Source organism: Dendrobates tinctorius, unplaced genomic scaffold (assembly GCF_039654945.1).
Source record: "Dendrobates tinctorius isolate UK_male_01 unplaced genomic scaffold, ASM3965494v1 ptg000028l, whole genome shotgun sequence".
NCBI classification, from domain to species: Eukaryota; Metazoa; Chordata; class Amphibia; order Anura; family Dendrobatidae; genus Dendrobates; species Dendrobates tinctorius.
In genome coordinates, this window is record NW_027361696.1 from 82,474,357 (window position 1) to 82,494,384 (window position 20,028).

General features: G+C 39.8%; 2 protein-coding genes across 3 annotated transcripts; one reads left to right on the plus strand and one right to left on the minus strand.

The window, feature by feature from the left end:
* Positions 1-741: 741 nt before the first annotated feature.
* On the minus strand, positions 742-14,000 carry LOC141085593 (uncharacterized). The gene is made up of 4 exons (XM_073571091.1): positions 13,847-14,000; positions 3,582-3,891; positions 3,359-3,454; positions 742-3,260 (listed from the first exon to the last, which is right to left on the minus strand). The coding sequence occupies exons 2-4, from the start codon at positions 3,699-3,701 to the stop codon at positions 2,865-2,867; spliced, it is 612 nt and encodes a 203-aa protein (XP_073427192.1). The 5' UTR covers positions 3,702-3,891; positions 13,847-14,000; the 3' UTR covers positions 742-2,864.
* LOC141085592 (uncharacterized) lies at positions 4,794-13,421 on the plus strand. 2 transcript variants are annotated; one of them, XM_073571089.1, is made up of 2 exons: positions 4,794-4,808; positions 10,044-13,421. In XM_073571089.1, the coding sequence occupies exon 2, from the start codon at positions 10,050-10,052 to the stop codon at positions 12,711-12,713; it is 2,664 nt and encodes an 887-aa protein (XP_073427190.1). In that variant the 5' UTR covers positions 4,794-4,808; positions 10,044-10,049; the 3' UTR covers positions 12,714-13,421. The 2 variants fall into 2 exon arrangements, with proteins under 2 accessions (XP_073427190.1, XP_073427191.1); XM_073571090.1 differs by lacking the exon at positions 4,794-4,808 and adding an exon at positions 5,781-6,468.
* Positions 14,001-20,028: the final 6,028 nt, after the last annotated feature.

Consider the following 20,028-nt stretch of genomic DNA (forward strand, 5'->3'; position numbering starts at 1 on the left):
CAGGCACTCAGGACCGGAGCGTTCAGCTGCATAGAAATACATGCAGCTGCACATTCCGGTCCCGAGTGCCGGCGGCAGTGCCGGGTAGTAAGATGCGAGACTCGTGCGAGTTTCTCGCAAGTCTGACCACGACCTAAGAAAAGGCTTCTGTCTTTCTACTCTACTCCAATGGGCGGATATATGTAGAACTCTAGAGATTGTGTAGTGCAGGTCACAACAACCAGTACATGGCAAAAATTCCTGTAGCTCCTTTAATGTTGCTCTAAACTTCTTGGCAGCCTCCTGGACCAAATTATTGAAAACAATTTTGTAACAGAGTGCCCAAACAACACCATCATGTAATATCAACAGATAAATCAGTGCATTTTAGCTTGGATCACATCTTAAGCTAGGGCTATGTGGTGACATGTCACGTGACCTGAAAATTGCGATCAAGTTGCAAGAAAGTTGGATCCTACCGTAACACAACCCTGCTGAAATTTTGGTTGCAAGTCACAATCAAGTCTACCCCATAAATTTATATGTAAGTTGTGTGCATGCATGCAACCTGTCGACAGTTCGGTTCGTTTTTTGCTGCAAAATTGCAGCTCTGAAATAGTCACACTGCACAAGTTGCACAACTGTTCTTGATGGCACAACTTCCCCGAGAATTGCTTTTGTGTAAGCAGTCACAGATAAGCATGTAGGTAAACAAAAGAAAAGAACTATGCATAAATGTGGGATCACCACGCCAAATACCAATTGTTTATAAAAATATATTTTTTATTGTAGAATACACAAAAAGCAGCAAAGAAGCAGCAACAGACACCACACATAAAAACAATTAAAATGATCTGATCAAAATGTAAACCGCTGGCTGGAAAATGTAAAGGCACCAATATGAGTCAATAACATTCTAAATACCATACCATATAATACAGACAATGTGATGGGGACAAAAGAGTCACAGATGACTGGGCAATTCAATAAGGTCCTGTATCAACATATAAAGTGCATAACATATACCAAAAAGTAACATTCAATACTTCCTGAGAGAAGCCCTGCAAGGCATAGAAAATAACTAATATAGAGAGCATAAATGATAAATAAAACTCCCCATGGGATAAAGTCAGTAGCCCAGGAAGTCACTGAAGCTGCCAAAAAGAAAAGAAGCTAGTAATAAATGGCAATTGGAGACCCCAAACAAGAATGAGATACATCACCCAACGACACACCAGTCAGTAAGTCCAGTCAAAGGTCACCCCAACGTCTGTATATAGTGCCAACAGCCACCGCGGGATACACGAACCCACGCGTTCCGACACCACTTGGTGTCTTTCTCAAGGTGAGTGCTAATGCAGCCTCAGAGCGCCGCTTATTTAAATCAGAGAAATCACAAATAGATCCATACCAGGTGGCGGCTGACGGCGTGCAGGAGGAATCATGAAGGCGGATATGACCTCACAGCCTTTCCAGTAACTCTTGCGCAGGCGCCATCGCGCGATAACCAAAGCACAATAGAGTATAAGTTGAAATCTCGTGGGAATTAAATATCCTGCGCCTGCGCAATACAGCCGGACGGATAACCACAAACAGCCTTGTGAACGCTATCAGCATCCATCAAGGATCAGCGTTACATACAATTGACGAGTCACACGCATGCGCGATTCGACCCTCAAATGGCCATGACGAGAGGGCGGGCATAGTGTCAAACATATAAATGCGGAAACGTCGTTCCAGCGTGATGGACGGGTATCAAGATGATACACAAACAAAAGCCTGTGGGAAATCTAAATCCCATGAATGCACACTGCATCCCAATAGGCACTCGATTTGTTGTTTATGAGAAATAGCATTTGAGATTATGACAGCAGTTTAATGAAAAACAGATACCCACACCTATTTGGTGAATCACATGCAAGCGCGATCCCCCCCAAAAAAGTTTAATCAAAACAATGAAGACAGATATTATCCTATCGGGCAGATCCACATTTAATGTGGGCCAAGCCATTTTTCAACCGACATAAGGCATGATAGCTGAGCACTAATCAAGGTATATACCCTGATTAACCTTAAAACAAAGTAAAGAAAGGACATATATCGTACATCGGCGCTCCTATGAAAAAGAGGGGCGGCGCTTAACAAAATGGATGTTATAGAGCCACGCGCAACCCATGTATCTATAATAATCCTGTACAGAGACCGATGTTACGGCTCAAGAACAGGTAGCTCAGATGTTCAAAACGTCTGCACATTGAAGTCCCATATATTTACTTGAAAACCCTAATAGATAATAAAAAAAATAATGTCTGTTATTACTAAATCAACTACCTTGGGACAATACAATAACAGTATAAAACTAAGCAAACTGTAACCGTGATGATAGATGAGGTCAAATCAAACGTGTATAAATACTAGCTTGATATAACGAGAGTCAAATTTATATTAGGTTAAATCCAATGGGTACCCCCACACAAGTGAGGTCCCATTGATGCAACCCCAAATCTATAAAGGGAAATAGTGATCACAAACATCACACCAAGAAGTCATATAGAGAAGCAACAATGTAGGGCGCATTGCAATTAGTCTAGGACAAAGGAAGACCAAGCATCGTTACACCGGCATAAGCGAAAAAATCCCAGAAATGAAAGAAAACAGCAGCAAAAATAATCCAGTCCTCATAGTTTTTTCTTCTTTTTTCTCACGATAAATTACGGCATCATGGCAGGGGAGTATTGCTAGAAGACGACCCTATGAAGGAGGCTAAGAGCAAACAATAATGGAGAGAGGTCCCAAATTTCGATGTACAGGGAGATCCTGGACCTATACCCCAAGGGAGGAAAAACAACAACGGCGGTAAAAAAGTTAATAAGTGAGATACAGTATCACCAACTATAATTTCTTATAGAAGCCATTATACAGCAGCTCCTCGTTAAGACCACGTGGTGATAAACAGTCCAGGTCGTATATCCATCTTGCTTCCCGCCGGAGAAGCTCCTCTGAGATGTTACCCCCCTAATATTGACACGGACCCCCTCCAATCCCAAAACCCTGAGGGAATCAGGGGAGCCACCATGGTTGTCAAGAAAGTGGGTGGCCACAGAAGTGAGCGGTTTCCCCTTACCTCTGTCGGCCCTTGCCGTCATAATATTCGAGAGGTGCTGCTGTGTCCTGCGTCGTAATTCTTGCGTTGTCTGCCCCACATAGAATTTCTTACATCCGCAAACCAGGGCGTAGACCATGTTGCGAGAGCGGCAGTTGAAATACGCCTTCGGCTGTATCTGTGGGGGCAGACAAAGCACCGACAGTAATCTGTTAGTTAGAATTCAAGGACAAATGGAGCAGTCCCCACATGGAAACGTACCCCTAGTATCATTACCGGTGCGAATCTTGGTAATTGGACGTCTAAAATGGCTGTTAGACAGAATATCCTTGAGGTTCTGCGCTCTTCTAGCCACCACACTTGGGCGTTCATCTATAAAACGACGTAACTTAGAGTCACTCAACAAGATACCCCAGTTGTTCCCAAGGATTTGATAAACATCATTCCACTGATTGTGGAATCTCGTGATAAGACTGACTCGATTTCGCACTCCCCTTACCCGAGGGTTAAGGAATTCCTCCCTAGGTCTATTCCTGGAGAACTCAAAGGCCCCAGATACAATCCTCCTAGGATAACCTCTCTCACGGAATCTGTTGGAGAGTTGACGTGATTCCCTCATAAAGTCTTCCGTACAACTGCAATTTCTCCTGATTCGAATAAATTGTCCTTTCGGAATCCCCTTGCGTAAATGTGCAGGATGAAAACTCTCAAAGTGTAATAGATTGTTAGTTGCCGTTGTTTTACGAAACAACGTCGTGATGATGTGATTTTGACACACTCCAATCCTGAGGTCCAAAAAGTCCACCGAGCTGGAAGAGAAGGTACAAGTGTAAAATATCAGTATTTCTATAATATGGATTAATTCTCTCATACAGAATCTATTTAACAGGCTCTGCTTACTTTAGAGAAGTGACTGACTTATTCTGAGTGCCTTGGCTCACACAGCTGTTTCTCTTGTCAAATGTATAGGTCACTTGTCAAAGCTGTCAAAATGTGACTATTTAGAGATAATGAATGGTTCTAAAGATCTCAGACTTTAGGCTTAAATATCTCAGACTAAGGTAATGCATAAATAACTGTATGCATATTGTTAAAATAACTAGGGTTCACTTAATATGGAAGAAGTTATGAACATAGTGGCAAGCCACCATATGTGGTTGTAGTTTATAGGTCAGAATAGTATATAAGCCGGCCTAACTCTTGTTCAGGAGATCTCATATCCCTTGAGACTCTCGAACAACCGGACAACACAACTGCTCAAGACCATATGTAAGAACAATGCTCGTTTTCTCTTCAAATAATTATTGCATGTCATGAACTTACTTTTCTTCATTTTTGTAATCACTTTTTGAATGAACAATTAAAAACAAGATTTATTTTATCCTCAACATTGCTTTTACTTTTTGATTCTCAACCGTGCAAGAAAAAATATATATATATATATTTTTCTACATTTTGGCGAGCCTGAGCCAGCTTGATCTTTTGTGCTGATTTTGGTTGGCATTCCTTCCTCGATTGTGCAAGGGAGGAGCACGAACTCTGCTAAAAACCACCTGTTGTACAAGCCTCCTCAGGAATTCCACTATTTCACGGCACAAGGATCACACTGAACATGGAGACGACGGGTGAGGATCGTAAAGAGCTGCATGCGTCTCATCCAGACGGAGATCTGAGGATTGCATAAGGACACAGAGGACCATCCATTGACGGGAAAGACTCTCAATAGGTGAGAAAAAAATATAATGGATTTTATACATGATTATGCTAAGAAAAGTAACATAGATTTCAAGTTTGTTCATAATCATACGGATGCCCAATTATGGTCTAGTTTGTATAATCAATGTGAGGCAGAAAATGTTAAAATTGACAAAAGGTTTTTCTCAGTTAGAAAATTACAAAGGAAACTTCAGAATGTTATGCAGCTAGTCCATGTGTATAATAGCTTAGTCTTTGAGAAAACTGAACCTAACACCTATAAAACATGCATTGTCACACAAGACATTAATCACACTGACACACCAGGTGACACACAAGAGTCTGACAGGGATTACTTTGATTGTCCAAATTGTTTGATTTTGTCAGAGCATATAGAACAATTGGAAGATCAAATAGATACCAGGACAGAGTTATTGTCTAAATTACGACAAGATATAAAAATGGTTTCTGCTAACACAAGATCAACAGGTAAACAGGAGGACAGTGTTGCCTCTTCATTTGTACCAAATATGCAAGATCCAGATGCTTCAGTAGAGGAATTAGAGGCAGTAGAATTACAACGGAAAAAATTACATGACAGAGCAGCACGCATTAATCTGAAAATACACGATCAGCTAATGAAAATTGTAAAAGACATTCCAAATTACAATGATAAGATGGATGCCTTTTATAATGCGGACACTTTTGAATCAAACACAGACAAATACAATCTGAATGATGAGCAAAAGAATAAAATATTCAAAGTTTGGTTACCTTCACATATGGGAAAAAGATTACAGACCACACCCAGATTAAATGATGAGAATGAAATGGCACATAGTACAAAAGAAGACAGACTTAGACAATTAGTATTGTTTATAACTGGAGAAGACATGCCTACAGTTGATATTTTAGGGAGTTTACAAACAAATATTTCTGAAGACCCATTCTCTTTTTTGGTAAAGTTTGAACAGGCCTATAGGATGGTAATGGATCTCGGGCCTCACGAAGAGCCAGCATCCATGATCAAATTTTTTGTAAAGAAGTTCAAGTACTTAGATCCTGCCTCAGTGCAATTGGCTAACACTCAGCCATCATTGCAAGAAGCAACAGTTTTTATTGACAGAATAAGGAGATCCATGAAACAAAATCAGGTCAAGGCTAAAATAGCGGTAGTTCATGAGAAGGAAGACAGTCAACTGAAACCTAGAGCCACAGTATTCTCCAAGAGCAGGGATTACATTGAGCATAGAGGTAAAAATACTACACAAAGGAACAATATCCATTGTTATTTTTGTGGTATACCTGGACACTTGAAGTGGCAGTGCAGGAAATTTTTGAGAGCAGAATCAGAGATGGGTACACAAGGAACAGGTAAGCTTGGAAGGGAAAACGGACTCATGCCAAAATCATACACCACACCTTCCGCACCTGCATTACAATTATCTGCACCTGCTCATACTGCCAACAGACAAACACAGTCACCATATGCACCATTAATCAGACAGATCAGAGAAATGACAGTGAAGGAAACAGAGTCAAGGGATAGAATTCCAAGGTCTTTTAAAAAGGACACTGGTCTTCTCCCATCTCCTTCATCTTTCTGACAATCACAGACTATTCCTGTACCACATCCATTGGAATTTGTGACTCGAGTTACATTGGATGACTGTGGAAGACCATTTATCAAAGTAAGTTTAGCAGGCCAGAATGTTGTATTTCTTATTGACACAGGAGCTCAGTTAAGTGTTACAAACCTTGATTTGAAGCTAAACCCAGATTCACCAGTTTGTACAATTGTCGGTTTCAGTGGAAAAGGTGGAACTAAAGCAACCTTAGTTCCCAATGTGATTTTGGAAATACCTAGTTCTTTCAAAACAGAAATTGACATCTGGTATTGTCGTGATTCTGAAAATATACTTGGCACAGATTTTATGCAGAAATTCGGATGGGTAGTTGACCTAGGAAATCAAGTGATCTGGAAAGATTCCAATGGTTGTAAACCGGTAGTCATTGATCCTAATGATTATAGCCATGTTGGAAGTATTTGCTTGAATGATGTGGTGTCATCTGACCATTTGTGGCCTGACACTAATGATGACGAGGTATTGACAGAAATTGTACAGCTTTTTCCTTCTCTTTGGGCTCAGTTCAGGAATGAGGTTGGAACAATGAAGGACGTTATCGTGAATGTGGAGGGGCGTGATCCCCCGCCACAGCGTCAGTATAAATTGCCTCCAGAATCAATTGACTCTATGTCAAAGATCATACAGGAATTGTTAGATCAAGGTGTTATCCGAAAGGCTAATTCTGTAAGTAACAATCCTTTGGGGTGTGTTTTGAAATCTGATGGTTCTTATCGAATGATATTGGATTTACGGATGTTCAATAAGCATACACCCAATGTCGCGCCAATTGTGGCAGATACTCATGACATGATGGCAAGGTTAAATGCAAAGGCCAAATACTTCTCTGTACTGGACATTAGCAATGGTTTTTTCAGTATACCTCTTGAAAAGAGTTGTCAGTATAAGTTTGCATTTACTTTCTTGGACGAGCAATATCTGTTTTGCAGGTTACCTCAAGGAGCACATTTGTCACCTAGTGTTTTTCATCAGGCATTGGCAAAGGTATTATCCAGATTTTCGAGGCCTGATTGCATTCTGCAATATGTGGATGATATTTTATTGTCTACAGAGGATAAAGAGACACATGTTTCTCTTCTGACAGAATTGTTTGAGTTGCTGCATGATGCAGGGTTGAAATTGAACACCAAAAAGGTCAAATTAATGCAGACTGAGGTCAGATTTTTAGGGGTGCTGTTGAGTCCAGGAAAAAGGCAGCCACTGCAGGAAAGAATTGAGGCAATTGCTTCCCTACCAATTCCGACATCACACAAAGCATTGAGACATTTTTTAGGTCTTATGAATTATTCAAGGGATTTCATTGAGAATTTTGCAGATAAGGCCAGATCTTTATATGATCTTTTGAAAGGTGAAAACAGTGATTACTTTGGTCCTTGGGGTGATGAACAGCAAACCTCATTTGAACAATTGAAAATGAATTTACAAAATGCACCTGCTTTGTCCACAGTAGATCCTTCGGCTCCATTTGCTTTGCAAGTGCATACATCAGGAACATCTGTTTCTGCTGTATTACTGCAATTACAGGGAGAAGAGTGGAGAATTTTGGGCTATTTTTCAAAACTTCTCTCACCTGTTGAAAAAGGTTTTGAGACCTGTGCAAGACACTTGGTAGGTGTGTACTTTGCAGTCAAAGCAACCGAACATATTGTCGGGTTCAACAAAATCATTTTGCAAACTCCTCACTCTACACTAAAACTTCTCTTTGAGAATAATATCCCAGGTGTGTCACATCAGAGATTTGCTCATTGGTTATTGTCATTGTCTCCCAAACAAATTGAGGTAGATTACAAGGCCAAATATGTTCTTCCTCAGCTGATGCAATATGAAGGACAAACTCATGATTGTTTACAGTCTTTTCAGGATCCAAGTCCATCACTTTTCAGACGGAAAGCAGAGGTAACAGACGAACCAATTTTTGTAGATGGTTCCAGATTCTATTCAGATGGGCACTATTATTCAGGATATGCCATTTTTTATCCCAACAGAGGACAGGTTGTGAAGCACAAATTACCGAGTCATTTTTCAGCTCAAAGAGCAGAGCTAGAAGCAGTAAAAATGGTACTACAGCTGAATGAAGCAGATGATCAGTGTCCCATTACAATCTACAGTGATAGCTCTTATGTTGTAAGATCACTGACAGATTACTTGTCAGTTTGGGAAAAAAGAGGCTATGTAGATTCATCTAATATGACTCTTGTTCACAGTGACACACTGAAGACAATTTTCAGGATAGCATCAAAAAACCCTAATGGTTTTGCTATTGTCAAGGTTCCGGCCCATAAAAAATCTGATGATGAATTATCTGTTGGAAATGCAACCGCAGATATGCTAGCCAAAGAGGCAGCCCTGACAGGAGAAGAGGTGTTTGAACCTGAACCTCTCGAGGTTTCAGCAGTTCAAAGAACAGACACGCATATCCCTTCTTTTGCGGAAGAACAAGAAAAAGACTCATCTCTTGTTGCTTCCCGGGTTGATCCAAAACCTCCCTTTGTTTGTGAAAACGGGGTTTTGTGTCATGACTTAAACGGGGAGTTGCGTCCTGTTGTCCCAAGACATCTACAGGTTGAGTTCACAAAATACAATCATGAAAGTTTGGGTCATTTGGGCCAACAAAAATTGTTAGGCATTCTCAGAGAGAAATTTTACTGGGAAAAGATGGAAGAGACAGTGCAAAGTGTTGTTCAATCATGTCTCATTTGTGCCCAAATTAATCCAAGACCAAAAGGACAGAAACCGCCACTACTCCGAATCGCACCTGCAGATGGTCCATGGTCTACGTTACAAATCGACTACATTGGACCGTTACCATCAGGTAAAAATGGTCTCAGGTATGCATTGGTTGTAGTAGATGTTTTTTCTAAGTGGGTTGAAATTTTACCTGTCAGGAAAGATGATGCTTTGTCTACAGCTAGAGCATTAGTTAATCATGTCTTTTGTACTTGGGGGATCCCAAGAATGATCACCTCTGATCGAGGAAGTCACTTTACAGGAAAAATCATGCAAGCCGTTTGTGCTATTCTAGGGGTACGACAGCAGTTTCATGTACCCTACCATCCACAGTCTGCTGGTATTGTGGAAAGGATGAATAGAACAATAAAATCCAGAATTGCCAAGATGTTATTGGACAAAGGCAATACTTGGGTTGATGCAGTACCTTTTGTACTGTTGAGTGTAAGAGGAACAACCTCTGCCACAACTCAGTTTACTCCTTTTGAACTGATGACAGGAAGAAAAATGCCATTGATTTTTCCTCATGAACCATTTTTGTCTACACCACAAAAAGATGCTGTTGCAAGGTCCAAATGGTTGCAATTGTTGCAGGAAAATTTGAAAACAATTCTTTCACATGCTGCATCAAGAATGCAGAGAATGGAGCCACCATATGTATCCAAATTCAAGAAAGGGGCTCTAGTGATGATTAAAACTTTCAGGAAGAATGGACCATGGGAAAGTAATTGGGAAGGTCCCTTTGAAATTATCGAAACCATGGGACAAGTGATGATACTTGTGCAACGAGCATCTAAGGTGGTTAAAAATATCCGCAGACAACAAAAATTGTGGGTACATGTTGATCAATGCAAACTGTATATTGCAAAATAATGATACTGCATTTCTTTTAGGAAGAAATGGATTCCAATAAGAACTGGAATATGAAACTCCACGTCTTTGACGGAAGGGATTCAACACCAATCCTTCAGGAGAAAAAGACATTTCCCAGGAAAAGCTACTATCTGATGGGAATCACATTTCTGCTGTTTTGTACTGTTTCAACTGTGATCTACGCTGAAGATATTTCACACCATGGAACAAATACTAGTGAAGTGAAGGAACTTTTCAAAGGAACTTTACATCCAAGGAAACCAAGAGGAACGAATCTACAAAGCTTAATAGATGAGGACATACCGGACGATTCAGTAGATATTACTGGAAACATTTGCATGGGTTTTGGTGCAAAATGCTGTATTGAGCTACACTTCATACATGACACTGACATAATATTACACGCAGCCACAGGACCTAAGACGAAGTTCACACAGTTACAAGGAGATTATATACACAATAATAAGACAGGCACATGGGAATGTAGTCCTACAGATGTGTTATTCTGGAATATAGAGATAAGAGGTGAAGAGAAAGCTGTGTGGTCAGGCGACATTACAAATGATATGATCGCAAAAGGGAAAGTTGAAACATCCAAAACAGATGCTTGGTTAAGGACACAACTTTTTGGGAAAGTTTTAGATCCTGCATTTCTTTCTATTACAGAAGGAGACGAGGATTGGGTAAAAACATGGAATTTTCAGAGAACCAGAGAACCAGTACAAGTACAGGTATCTGTAGTTTTTACAGTTTCAAATACTATAGCTCCAGAAGTAAGGGTTACACCACAAGCAGTATATAGTCAAGAAAATATGTCTCCTTTATTACTAAAATGCAGCACGAGGTTAGAGCTACCTTCAGAATCTTTGTTAATATGGACCAAAGATAAATCATTTTTGGGAAGTTTTTCAAATGGTCCAACAAATGTTATACACAGAGGTCAATCCGGTAACGTGAGATGGTTAAATAAGGATTTTATTTTTTCTGTAGATAATCCATCTCCTAAGGATTCTGGACTTTACCAATGTTGCATTTTAACGAAATATAACTACAAACAATGTAGAGATGTAAAGGTAAATATATGGTCAGCAGTAGATAATGTATGCACACAGACAAGATTTCAACCATCTACTCCTTTTCAGATCAATCAGTTCCAAACTAAACCTCTGTTACGAGATGGAGTGTTTCTGACCATGGTATGGACCTTTAACATGTCTAACTGGAAAATCTCTTCTAGATATCCCCAGTGTCAACCACATCTCACTAACATGGAGATGGGAATAGAACAATGGTTTGGGAAAAGAACTTCAACACAGGTTAGGAGTAAGAGGGGAGTGTTAGAAGGTATTTTGGGGGGATTAGGAACAGTAGGAAGTTTAATTAACACTATGGACATTCATACACTTAAATCAGATCTGGAAAATATTGGGTATATTGGAGGAAAAGGGGTAAAGATTCAGAAAAGCTTGAATCAAGTCCTTGAAAAGATGGTTTTGAACACTGCTACTGTATTGGGATCTTCTGTATCACATCTTCAAGATGCTACTTTAGCTTTAATGGAAAGTGAACAGGAATCTCAAGTGGCCAAAACATGTCTAGAAATTCAGATTGAATATTCCACCAATCTGAAAATGATTGCACAAGCCTTACAAAGTGGAATTACCCCTTTAGGGCTAATAAGAAATTTGCCCATAGAATATAACTTTGCGTTAAACCATACAGATTTGTGGGTAAATAAGTGGTTAGGATGTGAACAGAACATTTGTGTAGGAACATCACTGATTCCAGTGTCAGGAAGAGAAGAAACCCTGGTTCCTATAGGTGTTCTGGGAATTCCTGTCAGCCCTACACAATTGTTATATTATCAATTACAGTACACAGATTTTGCATTTGATGGTACAAACATTGAACAATTAGACATTTCGTCATGCTTAAATTTTGTTTCCAAGGTAATGTGTCTACCTGGACAGGATAAAGTCATTTATCATTCATGTTTCCATAATCATACTTCTTGTCATGCCAGAGTTGAGAATGTCCACACGATACATGACTTGGTGACACCAGTAAGTGCTAACAAAACTTGTTTCCAAGTCATGTCAGGAAAAGAAGCAGTTTCTGCATTCTTCTCATCTTGTGTACATGTCGAAAATCTGACAATGGGTTTATATTGTATTGAGGGAAATGTTAAAACTCTCACAAAGAAGGAAGGAAGTATTAATATTACGTCAATAAGCTCAAGACGTCTGAAAATCCTTCCGATCCAGTTCAATTTGTCACAAGTCAATAAATTTCCTTGGGATTTGTGGACAAATGAAATAAAGAAAGACAAGGGTTTATTAAATCTGCTGACAAAACAATTAAAAGAAGCTGAAATTGTATATAGACATGAACAAGGTAATCTAAATGATATTGAACATGAATGGACGAGTATGTCAGGGTCATCTTGGTGGAGAAATTTAGGAAAATCTGTAACTAGTTGGTCACAGTCTTCAGCGAAAATGGCAGCAGGAAATGTATTGTCTAATCCGATTGTTATTTTATTTATCATAGTTTTGCTGTGTATAATATATCAAATAATTATTATGTGTAAAATTAGGAGAATTTATAAGAATATAAAGATAGAAATGAAAAAGGAAGATGATATTTTAAGAGAGATGTTAAAACGAAAAAAATATAACTCTCTGATCTAATTTTTGTTTTTACAATAGGTTTGAAAATTCAGATGACATTCAGGGCAGATGGTGATACAAGGTTTTCAGAATAAAGAATGAATGTGATACGAATGGTGAGAGAATGAGTTAGGATTGATTATGATATTTCTCAAATCATAATCAGGGGGGACTGTAAAATATCAGTATTTCTATAATATGGATTAATTCTCTCATACAGAATCTATTTAACAGGCTCTGCTTACTTTAGAGAAGTGACTGACTTATTCTGAGTGCCTTGGCTCACACAGCTGTTTCTCTTGTCAAATGTATAGGTCACTTGTCAAAGCTGTCAAAATGTGACTATTTAGAGATAATGAATGGTTCTAAAGATCTCAGACTTTAGGCTTAAATATCTCAGACTAAGGTAATGCATAAATAACTGCATATTGTTAAAATAACTAGGGTTCACTTAATATGGAAGAAGTTATGAACATAGTGGCAAGCCACCATATGTGGTTGTAGTTTATAGGTCAGAATAGTATATAAGCCGGCCTAACTCTTGTTCAGGAGATCTCATATCCCTTGAGACTCTCAAACACCCGGACAACACAACTGCTCAAGACCATATGTAAGAACAATGCTCGTTTTCTCTTCAAATAATTATTGCATGTCATGAACTTACTTTTCTTCATTTTTGTAATCACTTTTTGAATGAACAATTAAAAACAAGATTTATTTTATCCTCAACATTGCTTTTACTTTTTGATTCTCAACCGTGCAAGAAGATATATATATATATATTTTTCTACAACAAGTAAGCCTGATGTTCCAACAATTCTCATTTAACGTTGATATAAAGTCCATTAGCTGGGTTTCAGATCCCAGCCAGATGATAAAAATATCGTCTATATATCTGTACCACTTAAACACCCATTTAGAGAAACCGTCTTATTGATAGACGTGTGTCTCCTCCCACCAACCCATAAAAAGGTTGGCATAGGAGGGCACACATTTTGCCCCCATGGCTGTCCCAGAGACTTGCCTAAAGTATGCCCTATCAAAAACAAAATAGTTTTTTTCAAGGACAAACTTTAGGAGCTCCAAAATAAACGTATCGTGACCTCTGTCACCCGTAGAGTGTTGATTTAAAAAATAAGAGACGGCCTCCATACCGAGATTGTGACTGATATTGGTGTATAACGCCTCCACATCCAGGGTGACCAAGATAGTACCAACAGGGATTTCCAGATCCTTCAAAAGCAGTAACAGATGAGTGGTATCTCTGACGAAGGACTCCAACCGTTGGGCCATGGGCTGCAAAAAGAAGTCGAGATAAGCACAAGGTTTCTCATATAAACCCCCCAGCCCGGAAACAATGGGTCTGCCCGGAGGCTCAGTAATCGATTTATGTACCTTCGGTAACAAATAAAAAGTTGGTACAACCGGGTGATTTGTAGTAAGAAAATCAAGCTCCTTTTTGTTGATAATACCACTCAGGAATACCCTAGAGAGTAATCTATCTAACTGACCCTTAAAGATAGTGGTCGGATCTGAGGCTAAGATAAGATAGTATTGAGCATTATCAAGCTGACGGTGGACTTCCAGGCAATACATATCTTTAGGCCAAAGAACGATGTTACCACCTTTGTCAGCTTCCTTAATTTCGAAGGAATCATTGTTTTGCAATCTCTTAAGTGCCAGTTTTTCCCCTCTACTCAGATTATTATGGCGAAATTTATCAATCCTGAGTCTCTTAATGTCCCCACATGTCTTGTCGAAAAATATCTGAATTGTTGGAACTAGAGAGAAATTCGGAGAAGCCTGAGATGGCAATCTACCGGTAAATCTCTTGCGCCCAGTGCCAGCCTCATTTTCTGCTAACAAATCTAACAGGTCACGGAGTACTTGTCTGTCCTGTTCAGGTAATTCCTCAATAAGGGAGGGTTGATGGTACAACATTTTGAACATCAATTGACGACAAAAAAGATATAAATCCTTCGTGAGCTCGAACTTGTCCAAACAATTCATGGGTGAAAAAGAGAGACCCTTAGACAGTAGTTTGATTTCTGTTTCTGATAGTTCATATGAAGATAAATTAATTATCTGCAGTCCCGCCTCATCCAATGGAGGACTAGAGTGGGAAATAGCCTCTAATAACGTCTCCTGTTGTTGGGTCTCGTCTCCCTCCTCGAGTTCGGAGACCAAACTCGTGGGTTCCTGTTTCTTTTTGTCCGTTGTCTTGGGTTTCCTTCTCCCCCTTCTAGACTGCTTTCTCTGTCGCTTGTGTCGGTAGATAAAAAATCACTATTTTGTGTGGTTGCACCTAAATTAGTGGTAGCGTTACTGACATTATTAGTGGTCACTGGTACCCAGTACCTCATGTTGCCCTGATGTGTCCATTTAAAGACCCGTTGTTTGTCAGAGTCGAGTTTGTCTCGTTGGAATTTATTCTTTTTACCTCTAATAATATCCTTCTCATACCGATCAACCATATCTTTGAGTTGATTCCTGAATGGATCAACCAACATTTTTTTGTCAAAGGTATCAAGTTTAAGTTCCTTATCCCTAATCTCATCCTTAGTCCTAGACAACAAGGCTTTATCTTGCTCAATCAACATATCGATAATTATATAAGAGCATTTCTTCAGGCCAGTTTCCCACGTCAATCTAAACTCATGATCAACTTCCCAAGCCGGGAAAATTTGGACTCTTAAGTCCACGTGGGATAAGGCCTAGTCTCTTATATTCTTCCAAGCTCTTGATGTTCCACCAAGTCTTGGTCAATTTCTTATGCAGACCCAACAAATCAGAAGACAGACTCTGGAAACCCGTATCAATAACCGTACTAGAGGTCATGGCCTCACCGTCTCCACCAAAGATTTCGCTGACTTGTTCCTGCCAAGCCGCCTCTCTGGCATTTAGATCCATCAGAAAAATATATATAGAATAACAGCAGGATGTGCCACCACTCTAAAGAAACCTCATGAAAGATTAGTACAACAAACTGATTAAAAAAACAGATAAGCGGGCACCAACCAGATAAATACTCATGCAGGGATCACCACATGCAAAATAGACTGAGTAAGTAAACAAAAGAAAAGAACTATGCAATCGCGCTTGCGTGTGATTCACCAAATAGGTGTGGGTATCTGTTTTTCATTAAACTGCTGTCATAATCTCAAATGCTATTTCTCATAAACAACAAATCGAGTGCCCATTGGGATGCAGTGTGCATTCATGGGATTTAGATTTCCCACAGGCTTTTGTTTGTGTATCATCTTGATACCCGTCCATCACGCTGGAACGACGTTTCCGCATTTATATGTTTGACACTATGCCCGCCCTCTCGTCATGGCCATTTGAGGGTCGAATCGCGCATGCGTGTGACTCGTCAATTGTATGTAACGCTGATCCTTGATGGATGCTGATAGCGTTCACAAGGCTGTTAGTGGTTATCCGTCCGGCTGTATTGCGCAGGCGCGGGATATTTAATTCCCACGAGATTTCAACTTATACTCTATTGTGTTTTGGTTATCGCGCGATGGCGCCTGCGCAAGAGTTACTGGAAAGGCTGTGAGGTCATATCCGCCTTCATGATTCCTCCGGCACGCCGTCAGCCGCCACCTGGTATGGATCTATTTGTGATTTCTCTGATTTAAATAAGCGGCGCTCTGAGGCTGCATTAGCACTCACCTTGAGAAAGACACCAAGTGGTGTCGGAACGCGTGGGTTCGTGTATCCCGCGGTGGCTGTTGGCACTATATACAGATGTTGGGGTGACCTTTGACTGGACTTACTGACTGGTGTGTCGTTGGGTTATGTATCTCATTCTTGTTTGGGGTCTCCAATTGCCATTTATTACTAGCTTCTTTTCTTTTTGGCAGCTTCAGTGACTTCCTGGGCTACTGACTTTATCCCATGGGGAGTTTTATTTATCATTTATGCTCTCTATATTAGTTATTTTCTATGCCTTGCAGGGCTTCTCTCAGGAAGTATTGAATGTTACTTTTTGGTATATGTTATGCACTTTATATGTTGATACAGGACCTTATTGAATTGCCCAGTCATCTGTGACTCTTTTGTCCCCATCACATTGTCTGTATTATATGGTATGGTATTTTGAATGTTATTGACTCATATTGGTGCCTTTACATTTTCTAGCCAGCGGTTTACATTTTGATCAGATCATTTTAATTGTTTTTATGTGTGGTGTCTGTTGCTGCTTCTTTGCTGCTTTTTGTGTATTCTACAATAAAAAATATATTTTTATAAACAATTGGTATTTGGCGTGGTGATCCCACATTTATGCATAGTTCTTTTCTTTTGTTTACTTACTCAGTCTATTTGGCATGTGGTGATCCCTGCATGAGTATTTATCTAGTTGGTGCCCGCTTATCTGTTTTTTTAATCAGATAAGCATGTAGCTTACGTTTTATCTGAACAATTGTCAGTCGTTGCACACCTTATAAAAAAAAAAAGTATATAAATGTACTGTAATGTTCTCACAGGGATTATGCACACACAGCACATTTACCTTGTTACTGTCGGTGTCAGAGTGCACGGCTACAGTATCCGTCATAAGACGTAATCTTGGATCCCTTGTTTCAAAAGGAATAAAGAAACTCCAAAACAAACAGTTTTTTGGCCATATAAGCAAATAACACCACTGAAGGTATGCCGAGTGCTTCATATCTTGTGATCTTGTAAACCCTGGGCTATATATGTAGCAGACTTTATAGGAATCTTGTATGCTGTGTACATGTAACAAGCTACTGACACTCAGCTACAACAGCCATGATCAGACGTTATGATTTCTGGACGTTTAACCCCTTTAGAAGCAACAGTCAGTAATGACCTCTGAATCTAAGATGTTAGAGGGAGGCGTTTCTTTCTGTCACTGATCAGCGTGTCATGATTGTGTGGTTCCACCCAATGAGTGTATATGGTGGCTAGATAAAAGTGGAGAGAACCTGTTAGCTGATACATCCTGCCCACATCATGGGTAGCATATATCAACCACTAACTGTGTGATCACTGCCATGTACTGTATGTGTTTGACTCTGAAACACTGCTTTTAGTAACACCGGGGACTGAGCCACCCTATTGATTAGTTCATACAGGCGGGTCCGTGGCCGCGTCTCCCGGTCCGCTGACAGTGACTGACAATCTTTGCCTATACGTACACTTAGAGATTGCCGGTCACTGTCATCGAGCGGGTAGAAGCATTCACTGATGTGACTGCTCTCAAGGACAGCAAGCTCACAATGACACAGAGGTAATCACTCCTGCAGTGTGTGCAGTGAGAAAGTTCCAGGGCTGTGGAGTCGGAGTCGTGGAGTCGGAGTCGGTGCTCATTTTGGTGGAGTCGGAGTCGGAGTTGGAGTCGGTATAAAATGGACCGACTCCGACTCCTAAAATATATAATAAATTGGGTACAGTAATTCAATGCAGGATGTGCTGAATATTTTTTCATAGGAATTTGGGAAAGTTATGAAATGTCCTATAAATGGCTGTTCTATTCCTGATCTAAGGCTACATTCACACACAGCGTTTTTCCTGTGTTTTTTGAGGATACGTTTTTCAGCTGCAAAAGCTGATCATCTTTTTAAAAAACCGCATCACCTGAAAGGTTTTTGAGCTCATAGATAATGTTTTCAATAGCAAAAGCAGATTAGAAATCTGCTCTATCTATCCATTTATCCATATCTGTCTATCCATATCGTATCTGTACCAAAAAGAATGAAAACCGGGTAGTACACCAATATATATTCTGTTCTATCTAAATATCTTGATTATGGGATCATAAAAATGATTAAATGTCTGAGGTTCACATTGTACTACAATAAATTTTTCACTTAAATATAAGCAATATGTGTGGGAGTCGGAGTCAGAGTCGTGGAGTCGGAGTCGGTGTAAGGGAAATTGAGGAGTCGGAGTCGCAGGTTTGGCTTACCGACTCCACAGCCCTGGAAAGTTCACCTGATTTCATCAACTGATGAGCCCCAATGAACTCTCTGACGGCACTGCTGCATGAGAACTTTTTCACGCAGCGTTGTGCAGTGAGATCTTCGGGGCTCATCAGCTGATGATCTCTGGTGAACTTTCTCACCGCAGCTCAGAGCACACACTGCAGGAGTGATTACATGCTTCTGTCAGTGTGTAGTCGGGTAGAGGAGTCACATCAGTTGATGTGACTGCTCTACAAGTGATCCAAATCATAAATGGTGGTTTATTATTTTTCTTTTACAGTTGACATAGGCATCGAGGATTAGGCGTTGAGTATCAGTGTTTTTTATTTTCTTTTTTTTACAGCGGACAAGGGCTCAGGGATTAGGTGTTAAGGTGAGTATAACTGTGTTTGTTCCTGGAAGTTGGATTTCCCTAGCTGATTCTTCAGCACTAAAAGAATATCCCCCAGAGTTCACTTACAGTTATACAATAAAAGGAATCAAAATACCCATAGTAGGGATAAAATTCTATATATATTTTTTTCTTCATCCAGCTTTACAAAAAGTCAGAGTAAAAAGGGATCAATAAGTCAAGAAAATACAAAGTGGAAAAATAGAAGCTATAACGTCATATAGTAGTTTCCAGCCAAGGATCCAAACATCCACTTAAGCCTGTACCCAAGATTCATTCACTGTCCCTGGCACATATACACTGCAGTACGGCACTAATAATAAAGCCATAGATGTGCGGCTCACTCGATCTGCACCGATTATTCCTGCCCGCAGCTCTAAGCTTCTTATGTATTTTTTCTATATGTTAAGCCGGTTGATCCTTAGCAGAGATAAAGGAGTCTGTGAATTTTTACATACAGCAGATGGATGGCGGCATGTCACGTAGGCAGATCATTTAAAGAGGTTGTCTACCTTTTGGGACAATTTTTCTTCTACTAAAATGCATGTATGTTGGGCTAAAAATCATTTTTGAAATTGGAGTTAAGTACTAGAGATGGACGAGCCCTAAAATGCTCGGCTACTCGTCAATGGGACCGAGCATTTTCCAATGCACGAATGCTTGCTTCTAGTAACAAGTATAATGGAAGTCAATGGGAAATCCGAGCATATTTCCATAAGACCCTAAAAGAGGTCTGAAAACGTGAAAATGTTGAAATGGATGGGAAAAGTGCTAAGGGGAACAGCATGGGGAAGACCCTTGGAAACATCTCTGACTCCCAAATCGCTGCTGGATCAATGGTGTCACACTGTTACTGCACTTTAAGACTAACAATAAAATATTCAAAATATACGAGAAATTGGAGTTTACAGGAAAAAATGTTAATGTTAGGAAACATTCTTTCCTGTATATTGACTTGTATATAGGGCAAAATATAAAAAGGATTAAAAAAATT